The following is an 18,220-nucleotide window of genomic DNA, read 5'->3' on the forward strand; positions in this document are numbered from 1 at the left end:
TAGAGTAACGGATTGGCTCTCTATTGAATACTCATTCTACTGCATGGTAAGATCAGTGGAAGTGGGCATCTACGGGGTAAGTACCTGCTACCTTACAGAGCCCTTAAGCTATTAGTAGGCACTCTATGTAGTGTACAGCATAGCTAACACCAGTCAAACCTGTGTCATATTTTGGGCTTACAGCTGCAGATTTCAAATAAGTATCTGTTAATGTTAAGCCATATCATGTATTTGATTTTAATGTTTTATGTGCTATATGTGTTCTTTGCCACCGTTTATTTGCCCTCTTAATTATATCTCTGTTAGTGGTGAGCATCTTGCTTTGCTGGGAGTAAATTTGCGTTAAATGGACAGTGTAGTCAAAATTAAACTTTCTCTTGTTAAGTGTATCCAGTCCACGGATCATCCATTACTTGTGGGATATTCTCCTTCCCAACAGGAAGTTGCAAGAGGATCACCCACAGCAGAGCTGCTATATAGCTCCACCCCTCACTGCCATATCCAGTCATTCTCTTGCAACTCTCAACAAAGATGGACGTAGTAAGAGGAGAATGGTGTATTCTAGTTAGTTTTTTAACTTCAATCAAAAGTTTGTTATTTTAAATGGTACCGGAGTGTACTGTTTCATCTCAGGCAGCATTAGAAGAAGAATCTGCCTGTGATTTCTATGATCTTAGCAGAAGTAACTAAGATCCACTGCCGTTCTCACATATTCTGAGGAGTGAGGTAACTTCAGAGGGGGAATGGCGTGCAGGTTTTCCTGCAATAAGGTATGTGCAGTTAACATATTTCTAGGGATGGAATTTGCTAGAAAAATGCTGCTGATACCAGATTAATGTAAGTTAAGCCTAAATGCAGTGATTTAATAGCGACTGGTATCAGGCTTATTAACAGAGATACATACTCTTATAAAAATGTAATATAAAACGTTTGCTGGCATGTTAATCGTTTTTATATATGTTTGGTGACAAAACTTATTGGGGCCTAGTTTTTTTCCACATGGCTGGCTTGATTTCTGCCTAGAAACAGTTTCCTGAGGCTTTCCACTGTTGTAATATGAGTGGGAGGGGCCTATTTTAGCGCTTTTCTGCGCAGCTAGAATTACAGTCTGAGACACTCGGCTTCCTTCTGCATGATACAGGACATCTCTGAAGGGCTCAAAAGGCTTCAAAAGTCGTGTTTGAGGAGGGTAACAACCACAGTAGAACTGTGGCAGTTGTGACTGTGTTTAAAAACGTTTTTTGTCATTTATTATTCCGTTTTTGGTATTAAGGGGTTAATCATCCATTTGCAAGTGGGTGCAATGCTCTGCTAACTTGTTACATACACTGTAAAAATTTTGTTTGTGTAACTGCCTTTTTTCACTGTTATTTCAAATTTTGTAAAAAATTGGTTTCTCTTAAAGGCATAGTAATGTTTTTTTTTATATTGCTTGTTAACTTGATTCAAAGTGTTTTCCAAGCTTGCTAGTCTCATTGCTAGTCTGTACAAACATGTCTGACACAGAGGACACTACTTGTTCATTATGTTTAAAAGCCATGGTGAAGCCCCATAGGAGAATGTGTACTAAATGTATTGATTTCACCTTAAACAGTAAAGATCAGTCTTTATCTATAAAAGAATTGTCACCAGAGGGGTCTGTCGAGGGGGAAGTTATGCCAACTAACTCTCCCCACGTGTCGGACCCTTCACCTCCCGCTCAAGGGACGCACGCTAATATGGCGCCAAGTACATCAGGGACGCCCATAGCGATTACTTTGCAGGACATGGCTGCAATCATGAATAATACCCTGTCAGAGGTATTATCCAGATTGCCTGAATTGAGAGGCAAGCGCGATAGCTCTGGGGTTAGACGAGATACAGAGCGCGTAGATGCTGTAAGAGCCATGTCTAATACTGCGTCACAATATGCAGAACCTGAGGACGGAGAGCTTCAGTCTGTGGGTGACGTCTCTGAATCAGGGAGACCTGATACAGAGATTTCTAATTTTAAATTTAAGCTTGAGAACCTCCGGGTATTGCTTGGGGAGGTATTAGCTGCTCTGAATGACTGTGACACAATTGCAGTGCCAGAGAAATTGTGTAGGCTGGATAAATACTATGCAGTGCCGGTGAGTACTGATGTTTTTCCAATACCTAAAAGGCTTACAGAAATTATTAGTAAGGAGTGGGATAGACCCGGTGTGCCCTTTTCCCCACCTCCTATATTTAGAAAAATGTTTCCAATAGATGCCACTACACGGGACTTATGGCAGACAGTCCCTAAGGTGGAGGGAGCAGTTTCTACTTTAGCAAAGCGTACCACTATTCCGGTTGAGGACAGTTGTGCTTTTTCAGATCCAATGGATAAAAAATTAGAGGGTTACCTTAAGAAAATGTTTATTCAACAAGGTTTTATTTTACAGCCCCTTGCATGCATTGCGCCTGTCACTGCTGCGGCGGCGTTCTGGTTTGAGGCCCTGGAAGAGGCCATCCATACAGCTCCATTGACTGAAATTATTGACAAGCTTAGAACACTTAAGCTAGCTAACTCATTTGTTTCTGATGCCATTGTTCATTTGACTAAACTAACGGCTAAGGATTCCGGATTCGCCATCCAGGCGCGTAGGGCGCTATGGCTTAAATCCTGGTCAGCTGATGTGACTTCAAAGTCTAAATTACTCAACATTCCTTTCAAGGGGCAGACCTTATTCGGGCCTGGTTTGAAAGAAATTATTGCTGACATTACTGGAGGTAAGGGTCATACCCTTCCTCAGGACAGGGCCAAATCAAGGGCCAAACAGTCTAATTTTCGTGCCTTTCGAAATTTCAAGGCAGGTGCAGCATCAACTTCCTCTGCTTCAAAACAAGAGGGAACTTTTGCTCAATCCAAACAGGCCTGGAATCCTAACCAGTCCTGTTACAAGGGCAAGCAGGCCAGAAAGCCTGCTGCTGCCTCTAAGACAGCATGAAGGAGCGGCCCCCTATCCGACAACGGATCTAGTAGGGGGCAGACTCTCTCTCATCGCCCAGGCGTGGGCAAGAGATGTTCAGGATCCCTGGGCGTTGGAGATCATATCTCAGGGATATCTTCTGGACTTCAAAGCTTCTCCTCCACAAGGGAGATTTCACCTTTCAAGATTATCTGCAAACCAGATAAAGAAAGAGGCATTCCTAAGCTGCGTACAAGACCTCCTTGTAATGGGAGTGATCCATCCAGTTCCGCGGACGGAACAAGGACAGGGGTTTTATTCAAATCTGTTTGTGGTTCCCAAAAAAGAGCGAACCTTCAGAACAATTTTGGATTTAAAGATCCTAAACAAATTCCTCAGAGTTCCGTCATTCAAGATGGAAACTATTCTAACCATTTTACCCATGATCCAAGAGGGTCAGTACATGACCACAGTGGACTTAAAGGATGCCTACCTTCACATTCCGATTCACAAGAATCATCATCGGTTCTTGAGGTTTGCCTTTCTAGACAGGCATTACCAATTTGTAGCTCTTCCATTCGGGTTGGCTACAGCCCCAAGAATTTTTACAAAGGTTCTGGTCTCACTTCTGGCGGTCCTAAGACCGCGAGGCATAGCGGTGGCTCCTTACCTGGACGACATTCTGGCATTCCTGAGGTCGCATGGGTGGAAAGTGAACGAAGAAAAGAGTTCTCTATCTCCTCTCACAAGGGTTTCCTTCCTAGGGACTCTAATAGATTCTGTAGAAATAAAAATTTACCTGACTGAGTCCAGGTTATCAAAACTTCTAAATGCTTGCCGTGTTCTTCACTCCATTCCGCGCCCCACGGTGGCTCAGTGCATGGAAGTAATCGGCTTAATGGTAGTGGCGATGGACATAGTGCCATTTGCGCGCCTGCATCTCAGACCGCTGCAATTATGCATGCTCAGTCAGTGGAATGGGGATTACACAGATTTGTCCCCTGTACTAAATCTGGATCAAGAAACCAGGGATTCTCTTCTCTGGTGGCTATCTCAGGTCCATCTGTCCAAGGGGATGAGCTTCCGCAGGCCAGATTGGACTATAGTAGCGACAGATGCCAGCCTTCTGGGCTGGGGTGCAGTCTGGAACTCCCTGAAGGCTCAGGGCTCGTGGACTCAGGAGGAGGCTCTCCTTCCAATAAACATTCTGGAATTAAGAGGGATATTCAATGCTCTTCAGGCTTGGCCTCAGCTAGCTGCGGTCAGGTTCATCAGATTTCAGTCGGACAACATCACGACTGTAGCCTATATCAACCATCAGGGGGGAACAAGGAGCTCCCTGGCAATGTTGGAGGTTTCAAAGATAATTCTATGGGCAGAGGTTCACTCTTGCCATCTCTCAGCTATCCATATCCCAGGAGTAGAGAACTGGGAGGTGGATTTTCTAAGTCAGCAGACTTTTCATCCGGGGGAGTGGGAGCTCCATCCGGAGGTATTTACCCAGCTGATTTAACTATGGGGCAAACCAGAACTGGATCTCATTGCGTCTCGTCAGAACGCCAAACTTCCTTGTTACGGGTCCAGGTCAAGGGATCCCCAGGCAGCGCTAATAGATGCTCTAGCAGTGCCCTGGTCCTTCAGCCTGGCTTATGTGTTTCCACGGTTTCCTTTGCTCCCTCGGCTGATTACCAAGATCAAGCAGGAGAGAGCTTCGGTGATTTTGATAGCTCCTGCGTGGCCATGCAGGACTTGGTACGCAGATCTGGTGGACATGTCATACTTTCCACCATGGACTCTGCCGCTGAGGCAGGACCTTCTACTTCAAGGTCCCTTCAAACATCCAAATCTAATTTCTCTGCGTCTGACTGCTTGGAGATTGAACGCTTGATTTTATCAAAACGTGGTTTTTCCGTGTCGGTCATTGATACCTTAATTCAGGCTCGAAAGCCTGTCACCAGGAAAATCTATCATAAGATATGGTGTAAATATCTTCATTGGTGTGAATCCAAGGGTTACTCATGGAGTAAAGTCAGGATTCCCAAGATATTGTCTTTTCTCCAAGAAGGATTGGAGAAAGGATTGTCAGCTAGTTCCTTAAAGGGACAGATTTCTGCTCTGTCTATTCTTTTGCACAGCGTCTGGCGGATGTTCCAGACGTTCAGGCATTTTGTCAGGCTTTAGTTAGAATCAAGCATGTGTTTAAACTTGTTGCTCCGCTATGGAGTTTAAATTTAGTTCTTAAAGTTCTTCAAGGGGTTCCATTTGAACCTCTGCATTCCATAGATATCAAGCATTTATTTTGGAAAGTTCTGTTCTTGGTAGCTATCTCTTCGGCTCGAAGAGTTTCAGAGTTATCTGTCTTACAGTGTGATTCCCCTTATCTGATCTTCCATGCAGATAAGGTAGTGTTGCGTACCAAACCTGGGTTTCTTCCTAAGGTGGTATCTAATAAGAATATCAATCAGGATATTGTTGTTCCGTCACTGTGTCCTAATCCTTCTTCAAAGAAGGAACGTCTATTACACAATCATGACGTGGTTCGTGCTTTAAAGTTTTATTTACAAGCTACTAAAGATTTTCGTCAAACATCTGCATTGTTTGTTGTCTACTCTGGACAGAGGAAAGGCCAAAAGGCTTCTGCAACTTCTCTTTCCTTTTGGTTAAGAAGTATAATCCGCTTAGCTTATGAGACTGCTGGCCAGCAGCCTCCTGTAAGAATTACAGCTCATTCCACTAGAGCAGTGGCTTCCACATGGGCTTTTAAAAATGAGGCTTCTGTTGAACAGATTTGTAAGGCGGCGACTTGGTCTTCGCTTCATACTTTTTCTAAATTCTACAAATTTGATACTTTTGCTTCTTCGGAGGCTATTTTTGGGAGAAAGGTCTTACAGGCAGTGGCGCCTTCCGTTTAAGCGCCTGCCTTGTCCCTCCCTTCATCCGTGTCCTATAGCTTTGGTATTGGTATCCCACAAGTAATGGATGAATCCGTGGACTGGATACACCTTACAAGAGAAAACTAAATTTATGCTTACCTGATAAATTTATTTCTCTTGTGGTGTATCCAGTCCACGGCCCGCCCTGTCATTTTATGGCAGGTGTACTACAGTCACCACTGCACCCTATAGTTTCTCCTTTCTCTTGCTTGTCTTCAGTCGAATGACTGGGAGGTGGCAGTTAGGGGAGGAGCTATATAGACAGCTCTGCTGTGGGTGATCCTCTTGCAGCTTCCTGTTGGGAAGGAGAATATCCCACAAGTAATGGATGAATCCGTGGACTGGATACACCACAAGAGAAATAAATTTATCAGATAAGCATAAATTTTGTTTTTGCGCGGCCTGATGTACTGCCTGCGCTACACAGGGAGGGAAGGTGCGCAGCCGTGCTGCCGCGCACCTTAGAGGGAACAGTGATTGCAAAGTTGTATAAAATTGCATGCTTCCTTTGAATCGTGCAATCTTATTTTTGACTTTGCTGTCACTTTAATTTACACTGGTGTTCAGTAAATATTGTGCTTTCTAGAATCTAATTTAGAAATGATTTGGCCCTGGAAAAGTTCTAGAATCAAATTTAGAAATGATTTGGCCCTGGAAAAGTGCCTTCAGTAGTATGTAAAAAGTACTTTTTCTTTTTCTTTCTGATTGGTGCGGCAACCAAATCTTGTGTTCCTTACCTGCTCTATTGATAATGTAGCAAACCCATATTATCCTTTTGTCTAAATCTAATCATGGTCTCAGCATTCAGGTTGTTTTACATTCCAACTTAATTACTGTTTTATGTTTCATGCATATTTATCCATTGTGGAGGGAAACCGCTAATTATAACAGTGGCAGTTCACTGGGTTGATTTTTTTTATTAGGGCATAAGTAACTGATTGATTGATATTTTGTGATATCTGTGCTCTTGTGGTTAATCCCCATTTGGACCTGCACTTTTGTCCTTTTTGTTAATTAGGACATTTGGTTTTGTTCCCTTTTTTTCCATGGTTTCCTTAAATGCAATACCATTCTACTTGAGTTGTATCTTTCTAATAGTTATATTGTGTTTGTTTCTTTTATATGACCTCAATAAACCATTTAAAATGCAAGAAAAAATCATTAGGAGATGGAGGCTTCTAGTACTATACAGGTTATACATTTCTAATTCCATGTTCGTTAAATAGCTGCGACTGAGAAGACAAAGTACATTTTAAAAAACAAATACATATATGATAGTATTTAGAAATTATGTAGAATGTCTGTTTCTCCAACATAGGTGTGTCCGGTCCACGGCGTCATCCTTACTTGTGGGATATTCTCTTCCCCAACAGGAAATGGCAAAGAGCCCAGCAAAGCTGGTCACATGATCCCTCCTAGGCTCCGCCTACCCCAGTCATTCTCTTTGCCGTTGTACAGGCAACATCTCCACGGAGATGGCTTAGAGTTTTTTAGTGTTTAACTGTAGTTTTTATTATTCAATCAAGAGTTTGTTATTTTAAAATAGTGCTGGTATGTACTATTTACTCAGAAACAGAAAAGAGATGAAGATTTCTGTTTGTATGAGGAAAATGATTTTAGCAACCGTTACTAAAATCCATGGCTGTTCCACACAGGACTGTTGAGAGGAATTAACTTCAGTTGGGGGAACAGTGAGCAGTCTCTTGCTGCTTGAGGTATGACACATTCTAACAAGACGATGTAATGCTGGAAGCTGTCATTTTCCCTATGGGATCCGGTAAGCCATGTTTATTAAGATAGTAAATAAGGGCTTCACAAGGGCTTATTAAGACTGTAGACTTTTTCTGGGCTAAATCGATTCATTATTAACACATATTTAGCCTTGAGGAATCATTTAATCTGGGTATTTTGATAAGATTATATCGGCAGGCACTTTTTTAGACACCTTATTCTTTAGGGGCTTTCCCAAATCATAGGCAGAGCCTCATTTTCGCGCCGGTGTTGCGCACTTGTTTTTGAGAGGCATGACATGCAGTCGCATGTGTGAGGAGCTCTGATACATAGAAAAGACTTTCTGAAGGCGTCATTTGGTATCGTATTCCCCTTTGGGCTTGGTTGGGTCTCAGCAAAGCAGATACCAGGGACTGTAAAGGGGTTAAAGTTAAAAACGGCTCCGGTTCCGTTATTTTAAGGGTTAAAGCTTCCAAATTTGGTGTGCAATACTTTTAAGGCTTTAAGACACTGTGGTGAAATTTTGGTGAATTTTGAACAATTCCTTCATATTTTTTCGCAATTGCAGTAATAAAGTGTGTTCAGTTTAAAATTTAAAGTGACAGTAACGGTTTTATTTTAAAACGTTTTTTGTACTTTGTTATCAAGTTTATGCCTGTTTAACATGTCTGAACTACCAGATAGACTGTGTTCTGAATGTGGGGAAGCCAGAGTTCCTTCTCATTTAAATAAATGTGATTTATGTGACAATGACAATGATGCCCAAGATGATTCCTCAAGTGAGGGGAGTAAGCATGGTACTGCATCATTCCCTCCTTCGTCTACACGAGTCTTGCCCACTCAGGAGGCCCCTAGTACATCTAGCGCGCCAATACTCCTTACTATGCAACAATTAACGGCTGTAATGGATAATTCTGTCAAAAACATTTTAGCCAAAATGCACACTTATCAGCGTAAGCGCGACTGCTCTGTTTTAGATACTGAAGAGCATGACGACGCTGATAATAATGGTTCTGAAGGGCCCCTAAACCAGTCTGATGGGGCCAGGGAGGTTTTGTCTGAGGGAGAAATTACAGATTCAGGGAACATTTCTCAACAAGCTGAACCTGATGTGATTACGTTTAAATTTAAGTTGGAACATCTCCGCGCTCTGCTTAAGGAGGTATTATCCACTCTGGATGATTGTGACAATTTGGTCATCCCAGAGAAGCTATGTAAAATGGACAAGTTCCTAGAGGTCCCGGGGCTCCCAGAAGCTTTTCCTATACCCAAGCGGGTGGCGGACATTGTAAATAAAGAATGGGAAAGGCCCGGTATTCCTTTCGTCCCTCCCCCCATATTTAAAAAATTGTTTCCTATGGTCGACCCCAGAAAGGACTTATGGCAGACAGTCCCCAAGGTCGAGGGAGCGGTTTCCACTTTAAACAAACGCACCACTATACCCATAGAAGATAGTTGTGCTTTCAAAGATCCTATGGATAAAAAATTAGAAGGTTTACTTAAAAAGATGTTTGTTCAGCAGGGTTACCTTCTACAACCAATTTCATGCATTGTCCCTGTCGCTACAGCCGCATGTTTCTGGTTCGATGAGCTGGTAAAGGCGGGTCGATAGTGATTCTCCTCCTTATGAGGAGATTATGGACAGAATCAATGCTCTCAAATTGGCTAATTCTTTCACCCTAGACGCCACTTTGCAATTGGCTAGGTTAGCGGCTAAGAATTCTGGGTTTGCTATTGTGGCGCGCAGAGCGCTTTGGTTGAAATCTTGGTCAGCTGATGCGTCTTCCAAGAACAAGCTACTTAACATTCCTTTCAAGGGGAAAACGCTGTTTGGCCCTGACTTGAAAGAGATTATCTCTGATATCACTGGGGGTAAGGGCCATGCCCTTCCTCAGGATCGGCCTTTCAAGGCCAAAAATAAACCTAATTTTCGTCCCTTTCGTAGAAACGGACCAGCCCAAAGTGCTACGTCCTCTAAGCAAGAGGGTAATACTTCTCAAGCCAAGCAAGCTTGGAGACCAATGCAAGGCTGGAACAAGGGAAAGCAGGCCAAGAAACCTGCCACTGCTACCAAGACAGCATGAAATGTTGGCCCCCGATCCGGGACCGGATCTGGTGGGGGGCAGACTCTCTCTCTTCGCTCAGGCTTGGGCAAGAGATGTTCTGGATCCTTGGACACTAGAAATAGTCTCCCAAGGTTATCTTCTGGAATTCAAGGGGCTTCCCCCAAGGGGGAGGTTCCACAGGTCTCAGTTGTCTTCAGACCACATAAAAAGACAGGCATTCTTACATTGTGTAGAAGACCTGTTAACAATGGGAGTGATTCATCCTGTTCCATTAGGAGAACAAGGGATGGGGTTCTACTCCAATCTGTTCATAGTTCCCAAAAAAGAGGGAACGTTCAGACCAATCTTAGATCTCAAGATCTTAAACAAGTTTCTCAAGGTTCCATCGTTCAAGATGGAAACCATTCGAACAATTCTTCCTTCAATCCAGGAAGGTCAATTCATGACCACGGTGGATTTAAAGGATGCGTATCTACATATTCCTATCCACAAGGAACATCATCGGTTCCTAAGGTTCGCATTCCTGGACAAGCATTACCAGTTCGTGGCACTTCCTTTCGGATTAGCCACTGCTCCAAGGATTTTCACAAAGGTACTAGGGTCCCTTCTAGCTGTGCTAAGACCAAGGGGTATTGCTGTAGTACCTTACTTGGACGACATTCTGATTCAAGCGTCGTCCCTTCCTCAAGCAAAGGCTCACACGGACATCGTCCTGGCCTTTCTCAGATCTCACGGATGGAAAGTGAACGTGGAAAAGAGTTCTCTATCTCCGTCGACAAGGGTTCCCTTCTTGGGAACAATAATAGACTCCTTAGAAATGAGGATTTTTCTGACAGAGGCCAGAAAAACAAGACTTCTAGACTCTTGTCGGATACTTCATTCCGTTCCTCTTCCTTCCATAGCGCAGTGCATGGAAGTGATAGGTTTGATGGTAGCGGCAATGGACATAGTTCCTTTTGCGCGCATTCATCTAAGACCATTACAACTGTGCATGCTCAGTCAGTGGAATGGGGACTATACAGACTTGTCTCCGAGGATACAAGTAAATCAGAGGACCAGAGACTCACTCCGTTGGTGGCTGTCCCTGGACAACCTGTCACAAGGGATGACCTTCCGCAGACCAGAGTGGGTCATTGTCACGACCGACGCCAGTCTGATGGGCTGGGGCGCGGTCTGGGGATCCCTGAAAGCTCAGGGTCTTTGGTCTCGGGAAGAATCTCTTCTACCGATAAATATTCTGGAACTGAGAGCGATATTCAATGCTCTCAAGGCTTGGCCTCAGCTAGCGAGGGCCAAGTTCATACGGTTTCAATCAGACAACATGACAACTGTTGCGTACATCAACCATCAGGGGGGAACAAGGAGTTCCCTGGCGATGGAAGAAGTGACCAAAATCATTCAATGGGCGGAGTCTCACTCCTGCCACCTGTCTGCAATCCACATCCCAGGAGTGGAAAATTGGGAAGCGGATTTTCTGAGTCGTCAGACATTGCATCCGGGGGAGTGGGAACTCCATCCGGAAATCTTTGTCCAAATCACTCAACTGTGGGGCATTCCAGACATGGATCTGATGGCCTCTCGTCAGAACTTCAAAGTTCCTTGCTACGGGTCCAGATCCAGGGATCCCAAGGCGGCTCTAGTGGATGCACTAGTAGCACCTTGGACCTTCAAACTAGCTTATGTATTCCCGCCGTTTCCTCTCATCCCCAGGCTGGTAGCCAGGATCAATCAGGAGAGGGCGTCGGTGATCTTGATAGCTCCTGCGTGGCCACGCAGGACTTGGTATGCAGATCTGGTGAATATGTCATCGGCTCCACCATGGAAGCTACCTTTGAGACGAGACCTTCTTGTTCAAGGTCCGTTCGAACATCCGAATCTGGTCTCACTCCAGCTGACTGCTTGGAGATTGAACGCTTGATCTTATCGAAGCGAGGGTTCTCAGATTCTGTTATCGATACTCTTGTTCAGGCCAGAAAGCCTGTAACTAGAAAGATTTACCACAAAATTTGGAAAAAATATATCTGTTGGTGTGAATCTAAAGGATTCCCTTGGGACAAGGTTAAGATTCCTAAGATTCTATCCTTCCTTCAAGAAGGATTGGAAAAAGGATTATCTGCAAGTTCCCTGAAGGGACAGATTTCTGCCTTGTCTGTGTTACTTCACAAAAAGCTGGCAGCTGTGCCAGATGTTCAAGCCTTTGTTCAGGCTCTGGTTAGAATCAAGCCTGTTTACAAACCTTTGACTCCTCCTTGTAGTCTCAACTTAGTTCTTTCAGTTCTTCAGGGGGTTCCGTTTGAACCCTTACATTCCGTTGATATTAAGTTATTATCTTGGAAAGTTTTGTTTTTGGTTGCAATTTCTTCTGCTAGAAGAGTTTCAGAATTACCTGCTCTGCAGTGTTCTCCTCCTTATCTGGTGTTCCATGCAGATAAGGTGGTTTTACGTACTAAACCTGGTTTTCTTCCAAAAGTTGTTTCTAACAAAAACATTAACCAGGAGATTATCGTACCTTCTCTGTGCCCGAAACCAGTTTCAAAGAAGGAACGTTTGTTGCACAATTTGGATGTTGTTCGCGCTCTAAAATTCTATTTAGACGCTACAAAGGATTTTAGACAAACATCTTCCTTGTTTGTTGTTTATTCCGGTAAAAGGAGAGGTCAAAAAGCAACTTCTACCTCTCTCTCTTTTTGGATTAAAAGCATCATCAGATTGGCTTACGAGACTGCCGGACGGCAGCCTCCCGAAAGTATCACAGCTCATTCCACTAGGGCTGTGGCTTCCACATGGGCCTTCAAGAACGAGGCTTCTGTTGATCAGATATGTAGGGCAGCGACTTGGTCTTCACTGCACACTTTTACCAAATTTTACAAGTTTGATACTTTTGCTTCTTCTGAGGCTATTTTTGGGAGAAAGGTTTTGCAAGCCGTGGTGCCTTCCATCTAGGTGACCTGATTTGCTCCCTCCCATCATCCGTGTCCTAAAGCTTTGGTATTGGTTCCCACAAGTAAGGATGACGCCGTGGACCGGACACACCTATGTTGGAGAAAACAGAATTTATGTTTACCTGATAAATTACTTTCTCCAACGGTGTGTCCGGTCCACGGCCCGCCCTGGTTTTTTAATCAGGTCTGATAATTTATTTTCTTTAACTACAGTCACCACGGTATCATATGGTTTCTCCTATGCAAATATTCCTCCTTAACGTCGGTCGAATGACTGGGGTAGGCGGAGCCTAGGAGGGATCATGTGACCAGCTTTGCTGGGCTCTTTGCCATTTCCTGTTGGGGAAGAGAATATCCCACAAGTAAGGATGACGCCGTGGACCGGACACACCGTTGGAGAAAGTAATTTATCAGGTAAACATAAATTCTGTTTTTGTTTTATTTTCATCTTCCACTCTTTCTACCCTGTGTGTGTGTTCTGTTAACATTTTTACCTTATACCTTTTTTGCCCTGTAGCTGGGAAAGACGTGTAGACAATATGGGCCGTATCTACTATGTTGACCACATCACCCGAACAACCACTTGGCAACGACCTACCTTGGAATCCGTCCGCAATTTTGAGCAATGGCAGCTCCAACGCAACCAGCTACAGGGAGCAATGCAACAGTTTAACCAAAGATTCATTTATGGGGTGAGTGCAGGATACATATAAGTGATGTAAGACTAGAAAGGACTCAAACTTTCTAAAGTATCAGATCACCAAATTTATACATTTGAAAAGCAATGTAAAGAGAGTTGTTACTGGTTATTTAGCATGTTTTTTATTGTATTAATTTTCTTTATTAATTTTGCTTTTAAGAACCAGGATTTTTCAGCCCAGAATAAAGAGTATGATCCATTGGGACCATTACCAAATGGATGGGGTAAGTTTTTTTTTTTTTTAAATCTCATCTCATTTTTTTTAATCTCATCTCATTTTTTTTAATCTCGTGTCATTCTCATTTTGTTGTGATGAATTTCAATAAGGAATTACACTACAATATACCAGAATTCTGTGCAAATTAAATGGGACAATGTACTAAAAACGTTATCAATAATTGCATACAAAAGATTAGCATTTAAATATGGTAATCATTTTTAATGCTGATAAAAATGTGAATTAAAAGCTGTTTAAATTGAAACTAACATAAGTTGTGAACTCCCTAATAATGCCTAATGTGTGTGTGTGTGTATACTGATCAGCCACGACATTAAAACCACTGACAGGTGAAGTGAATAACATTGATTATATTGTCACAATGTCAAAGTTCTTGAATTTCATGTGTTGAAAGCAGGCAAAATGGGCAAGCGAAAAGATCTGAGCGACTTTGACAAGGTCTAAATATTGATGGCTTAACAACTGGGTCAGAGCATCTCCAAAACGGCAATTCTTGTGCAGAGTTCGCGGTATGCAGTGGTTAGTACCTACCAAAAGTGGTGCAAGGAAGGACAACCAGTGAACTTGCATCAGGGTCATTGATTAACGTGCGAAGGCTAGCTCTTCTGGTCCAATCGCACATAAGAGCTGCTGTAGTTGGAATTGCTGAAAAAAATAATAATGCTGGCCATGATAGAAAGGTATCAGGACACACAGTGCATCGCAGTTTGCTGCGTAGCTACAGACCGGTCAAAGTGCCCATGATGACACCTGTCCACCGCCAAAAGTGCCTTTAATCGATACGTGAGTATTAGATCTGTACCATGGAGCAATGGAACAAAGTTGCCTGATGTGATGAATCACGTGTTTTTCTTTCATGTAATTGGCAAGAGTCCATGAGCTAGTGACGTATGGGATATACAATCCTACCAGGAGGGGCAAAGTTTCCCAAACCTCAAAATGCCTATAAATACACCCCTCACCACACCCACAATTCAGTTTTACAAACTTTGCCTCCTATGGAGGTGGTGAAGTAAGTTTGTGCTAAGATTTCTATGTTGATATGCGCTTCTCAGCATTTTGAAGCCCGATTCCTCTCAGAGTACAGTGAATGTCAGAGGGATGTGAAGGGAGTATCACCTATTGAATGCAATGGTTTTCCTCACGGGAGATCTATTTCATAGGTTCTCTGATATCGGTCGTAGAGATTCATCTCCTACCTCCCTTTTCAGTTCGACAATATACTCTCATATTCCATTACCTCTACTGATAACCGTTTCAGTACTGGTTTGGCTATCTGCTATATGTGGCAGGGGGTCTTTTGGTAAGTATGTTTTCATTACTTAAGGCACTCAGCTATGGTTTGGCACTTTATGTATTTATTAATTAAAAATTTATAAAGCGCCTGATAGGCTGGGTAATAAATAGAGTCAATGCACTGACCAAGTATTTAAATCTTCATAATCAAAAAATAAAAAGTAATAAACTGAATTAAAATTTATTACAACAGATGATATTGACAATAAAAACAGGAGCATAAAAACAATACAACAATAAATATAGACAATGGTTCAATATGAAATAGGGTATGTCAAATCAATGGTGCATAAAGTCCAGATCAAGTAAAGTGTCCAAATATGTCCAACATGTAACAGTGTCCAAAAGATGAGTGTCCAAATGTGAGAGTCACAAATAGTCTAAAGGTGGTTGATGTGGTAGAATAAAAATGGTGAAAAAATGTGAAGAAAAATATAAGTGAATATGCAAAATATAAAATTGTAAAAAATTATGAAAAAAAAATATCTTGTCTTGAAAAAGGCCTTGCAGGGGCCGAAACGTGTCGACAGTGGGTAAGCTGATTTCCAATTATTGCATTTTTTATCTATATGGTCTATACTATGTTATTTTATTTTTTATAGGGCATTACAACTTTAAGATTTAAAGACACGACCACTACTAGGATTACATTTGGAGGATTGTTCGCTCTTATTTTTATTTTTCACCACTGATTTTTTCACTATTTTTTTTATTTTTTTATATTATATATATATATATATAATTTTATTTTTCACTCATATATATATTTTTTTTCATAATTTTTTACAATTTTATATTTTGCATATTCACTTATATTTTTCTTCACAATTTTTCACCATTTTTATTCTACCACATCAACCAACTTTAGACTATTTGTGACTCTCACATTTGGACACTGTTACATGTTGGACATATTTGGACACTTTACTGGATCTGGACTTTATGCACCATTGATTTGAGATACTCTATTTCATATTGAACCATTGTCTATATTTATTGTTGTATTGTTTTTATGCTCCTGTTTTTATTGTCAATATCATCTGTTGTAATAAATTTTAATTCAGTTTATTACTTTTTTATTTTTTGATTATGAAGATTTAAATACTTGGTCAGTGCATTGACTCTATTTATTACCCAGCCTATCAGGCGCTTTATACATTTTTAATTAATTTACTGTTCACTCTAAGGCCAGCTAGGAGGTCTTACGTATAAAGCTAGAGGGTAATCACCTGTGGCGCTTATTCTATCCTTTGTCACTTTATGTATTTATATAAAGTTCTAAATATATGTATTGTACTTATATTTGCCATGATTCAGGTTTTCAATATATTTCCTTTTGCAGATTGTCAGTTTCATATCTGGGAAATACATTTTTTAGGAAAAATTTATTTCTTACCTGGGGTTTAGTCTTTTTTTCAATTGACTGTCATTTTAAATTCGCTGGCAGAATTAGGCTCGTAAGGGCGCAAAATGCCAAAGTATATTGCGTCATTTTTGGCGCAAGTGTTTTTGGCACAAAGTTACGTTCAATGATGCAAAATAGTCCTTTCACAAGGTTGCGTCTTCAATGACGCAGTGTGTCATTTCCGGATGTTGTTAGCGCCAAAAAAAAAATTCTGTTTGTGTTGTGCGTCATACTTCGCGCCAAATATTTTGATTATTTAGAACCCTATTCCTATATGCCTCTTGCCTTTTTTCTCTATCAGAGGGCTATGCTGTTTGCATTTTTTCCCATTCCTGAAACTGCCATATAAGGAAATTGATCATTTTGCTTTATATGTTGTTTTTTTCTCTTACATTTGCAAGATGTCTCAATCTGATCCTGTCTCAGAAATCACTGTTGGAACCCTGCTGCCAGATAACAGTTCTACCAAAGCTAAGTGCATTTGTTGTAAACTTGTAGAGATTATATCTCCAGCTGTGGTTTGTAATAGTTGTCATGATAAACTTTTACATGCAGATAATGTGTCCATCAGTAATAGTACATTGCATGTTGCTGTTCCTTCAACATCTAATGTACAAGATATACCTGTGAATTTAAAAGAATGTATTGCTGATTCTATTCAGAAGGCTTTGTCTGCCATCCCGCCTTTTAATAAACGTAAAGGTCTTTTAAAACTTCTCATAAAGTTGATGAAATTTCAAATGACCGTCAACATACTGAATTATCCTTCACTGATGAGGATCTTTCTGATTCAGAAGATCCTTCCTCAGATATTGACACTGACAAATCTACTTATTTATTTAAAATGAAGTATATTCGTTCTTTGTTAAAAGAAGTGTTGTTTATTTTGGATATTGAGGAAACTAGTCCTCTTGATATTAAAACTAGTAAACGTTTAAATTCTGTTTATAAACCTCCTGTGGTTACTCCAGAGATTTTTCCAGTTTCTTATGCTATTTCTGATATGATTGCTAAGGAATGGAATAGGTCTGGTACTTCTTTTATTCCTTCCTTAAGGTTTAAAAAATTGTATACTTTGCCAGCAGTTACATTGGAGTTTTGCGAAAAGATCTCCAAAGTTGATAGGGCTATCTCTACTCTTGCTAAACGTACTACTACTATTCCTATGGAAGATAGTACTTATTTTAAAGATCCTTTAGATAGGAAACTTGAATCTTGTCTAAGGAAAGCCTATTTATATTCGGGTCATCGTCTCAGGCCTGCAATTTCTTTGGCTGATGTTGCAGCTGCATCAACTTTTTGATTGGAAAAATTTAGCACAACAAGAATTGGATTCTGATTTTCTAGCATTATTCGCTTGCTTCAACATGTTAATCATTTTATTTGTGATGCCATTTTTGATATCATCAAAATCAATGTTAAATCTATGTCTTTAGCTATTTTAGCTAGAAGAGCTTTGTTGCTTAAATCTTGGAATGCTGACATGACTTCTAAGTCCAGATTGCTCTTTCTTTCTTTCCAAGGTAATAAGTTATTTGGTTCTCAGTTGGATTCGATTATTTCAACTGTCACTGGGGGAAGGGAGTTTTTTTGCCTCAGGATAAAAGACCTAAGGGTAAATCTAAAGCTTCTAACCGTTTTCGTTCCTTTTCGACAAAATAAGGAACAGAAACCTAATCCTTCCCCCAAGGAATCTGTTTCCAATTGGAAACCTTTTTCAAACAGACAGACAGACAATATCACAACTGTGGCATATGTCAATTATTAGAGTGGGACTCACAGTCCCCAAGCTATGAAAGAAGTATCCCGGATACCTGCTTGGGCAGAATCCAGCTCCTGTCTAATTTTTGCGGTTCATATCCCAGGTATAGACAATTTGGAAGCGGATTATCTCAGCCGTCAGACTTTACATCCGGGGGATTGGTCCCTCCATCCAGATGTGTTTTCTCAGGTTGTTCAGATGTGGGGGCTTCCAGTAATGGATCTGATGGCTTCTC

At 41.3% G+C, this 18,220-nt stretch overlaps 1 protein-coding gene across 1 annotated transcript in view; it reads left to right on the forward strand.

The window, feature by feature from the left end:
• ITCH (itchy E3 ubiquitin protein ligase) overlaps positions 1–18,220 on the forward strand; it is a gene marked incomplete at its 5' end in the record, with an annotated part of 589,083 nt that overhangs the window by 256,386 nt on the left and 314,477 nt on the right. The window contains 2 exon segments of the mRNA XM_053713073.1: positions 13,102–13,276; positions 13,445–13,508. Of these exon segments, the coding sequence (XP_053569048.1) occupies positions 13,102–13,276; positions 13,445–13,508 (239 nt within the window).

The sequence above is a fragment of the Bombina bombina genome, chromosome 1, assembly GCF_027579735.1.
Source record: "Bombina bombina isolate aBomBom1 chromosome 1, aBomBom1.pri, whole genome shotgun sequence".
NCBI classification, from domain to species: Eukaryota; Metazoa; Chordata; class Amphibia; order Anura; family Bombinatoridae; genus Bombina; species Bombina bombina.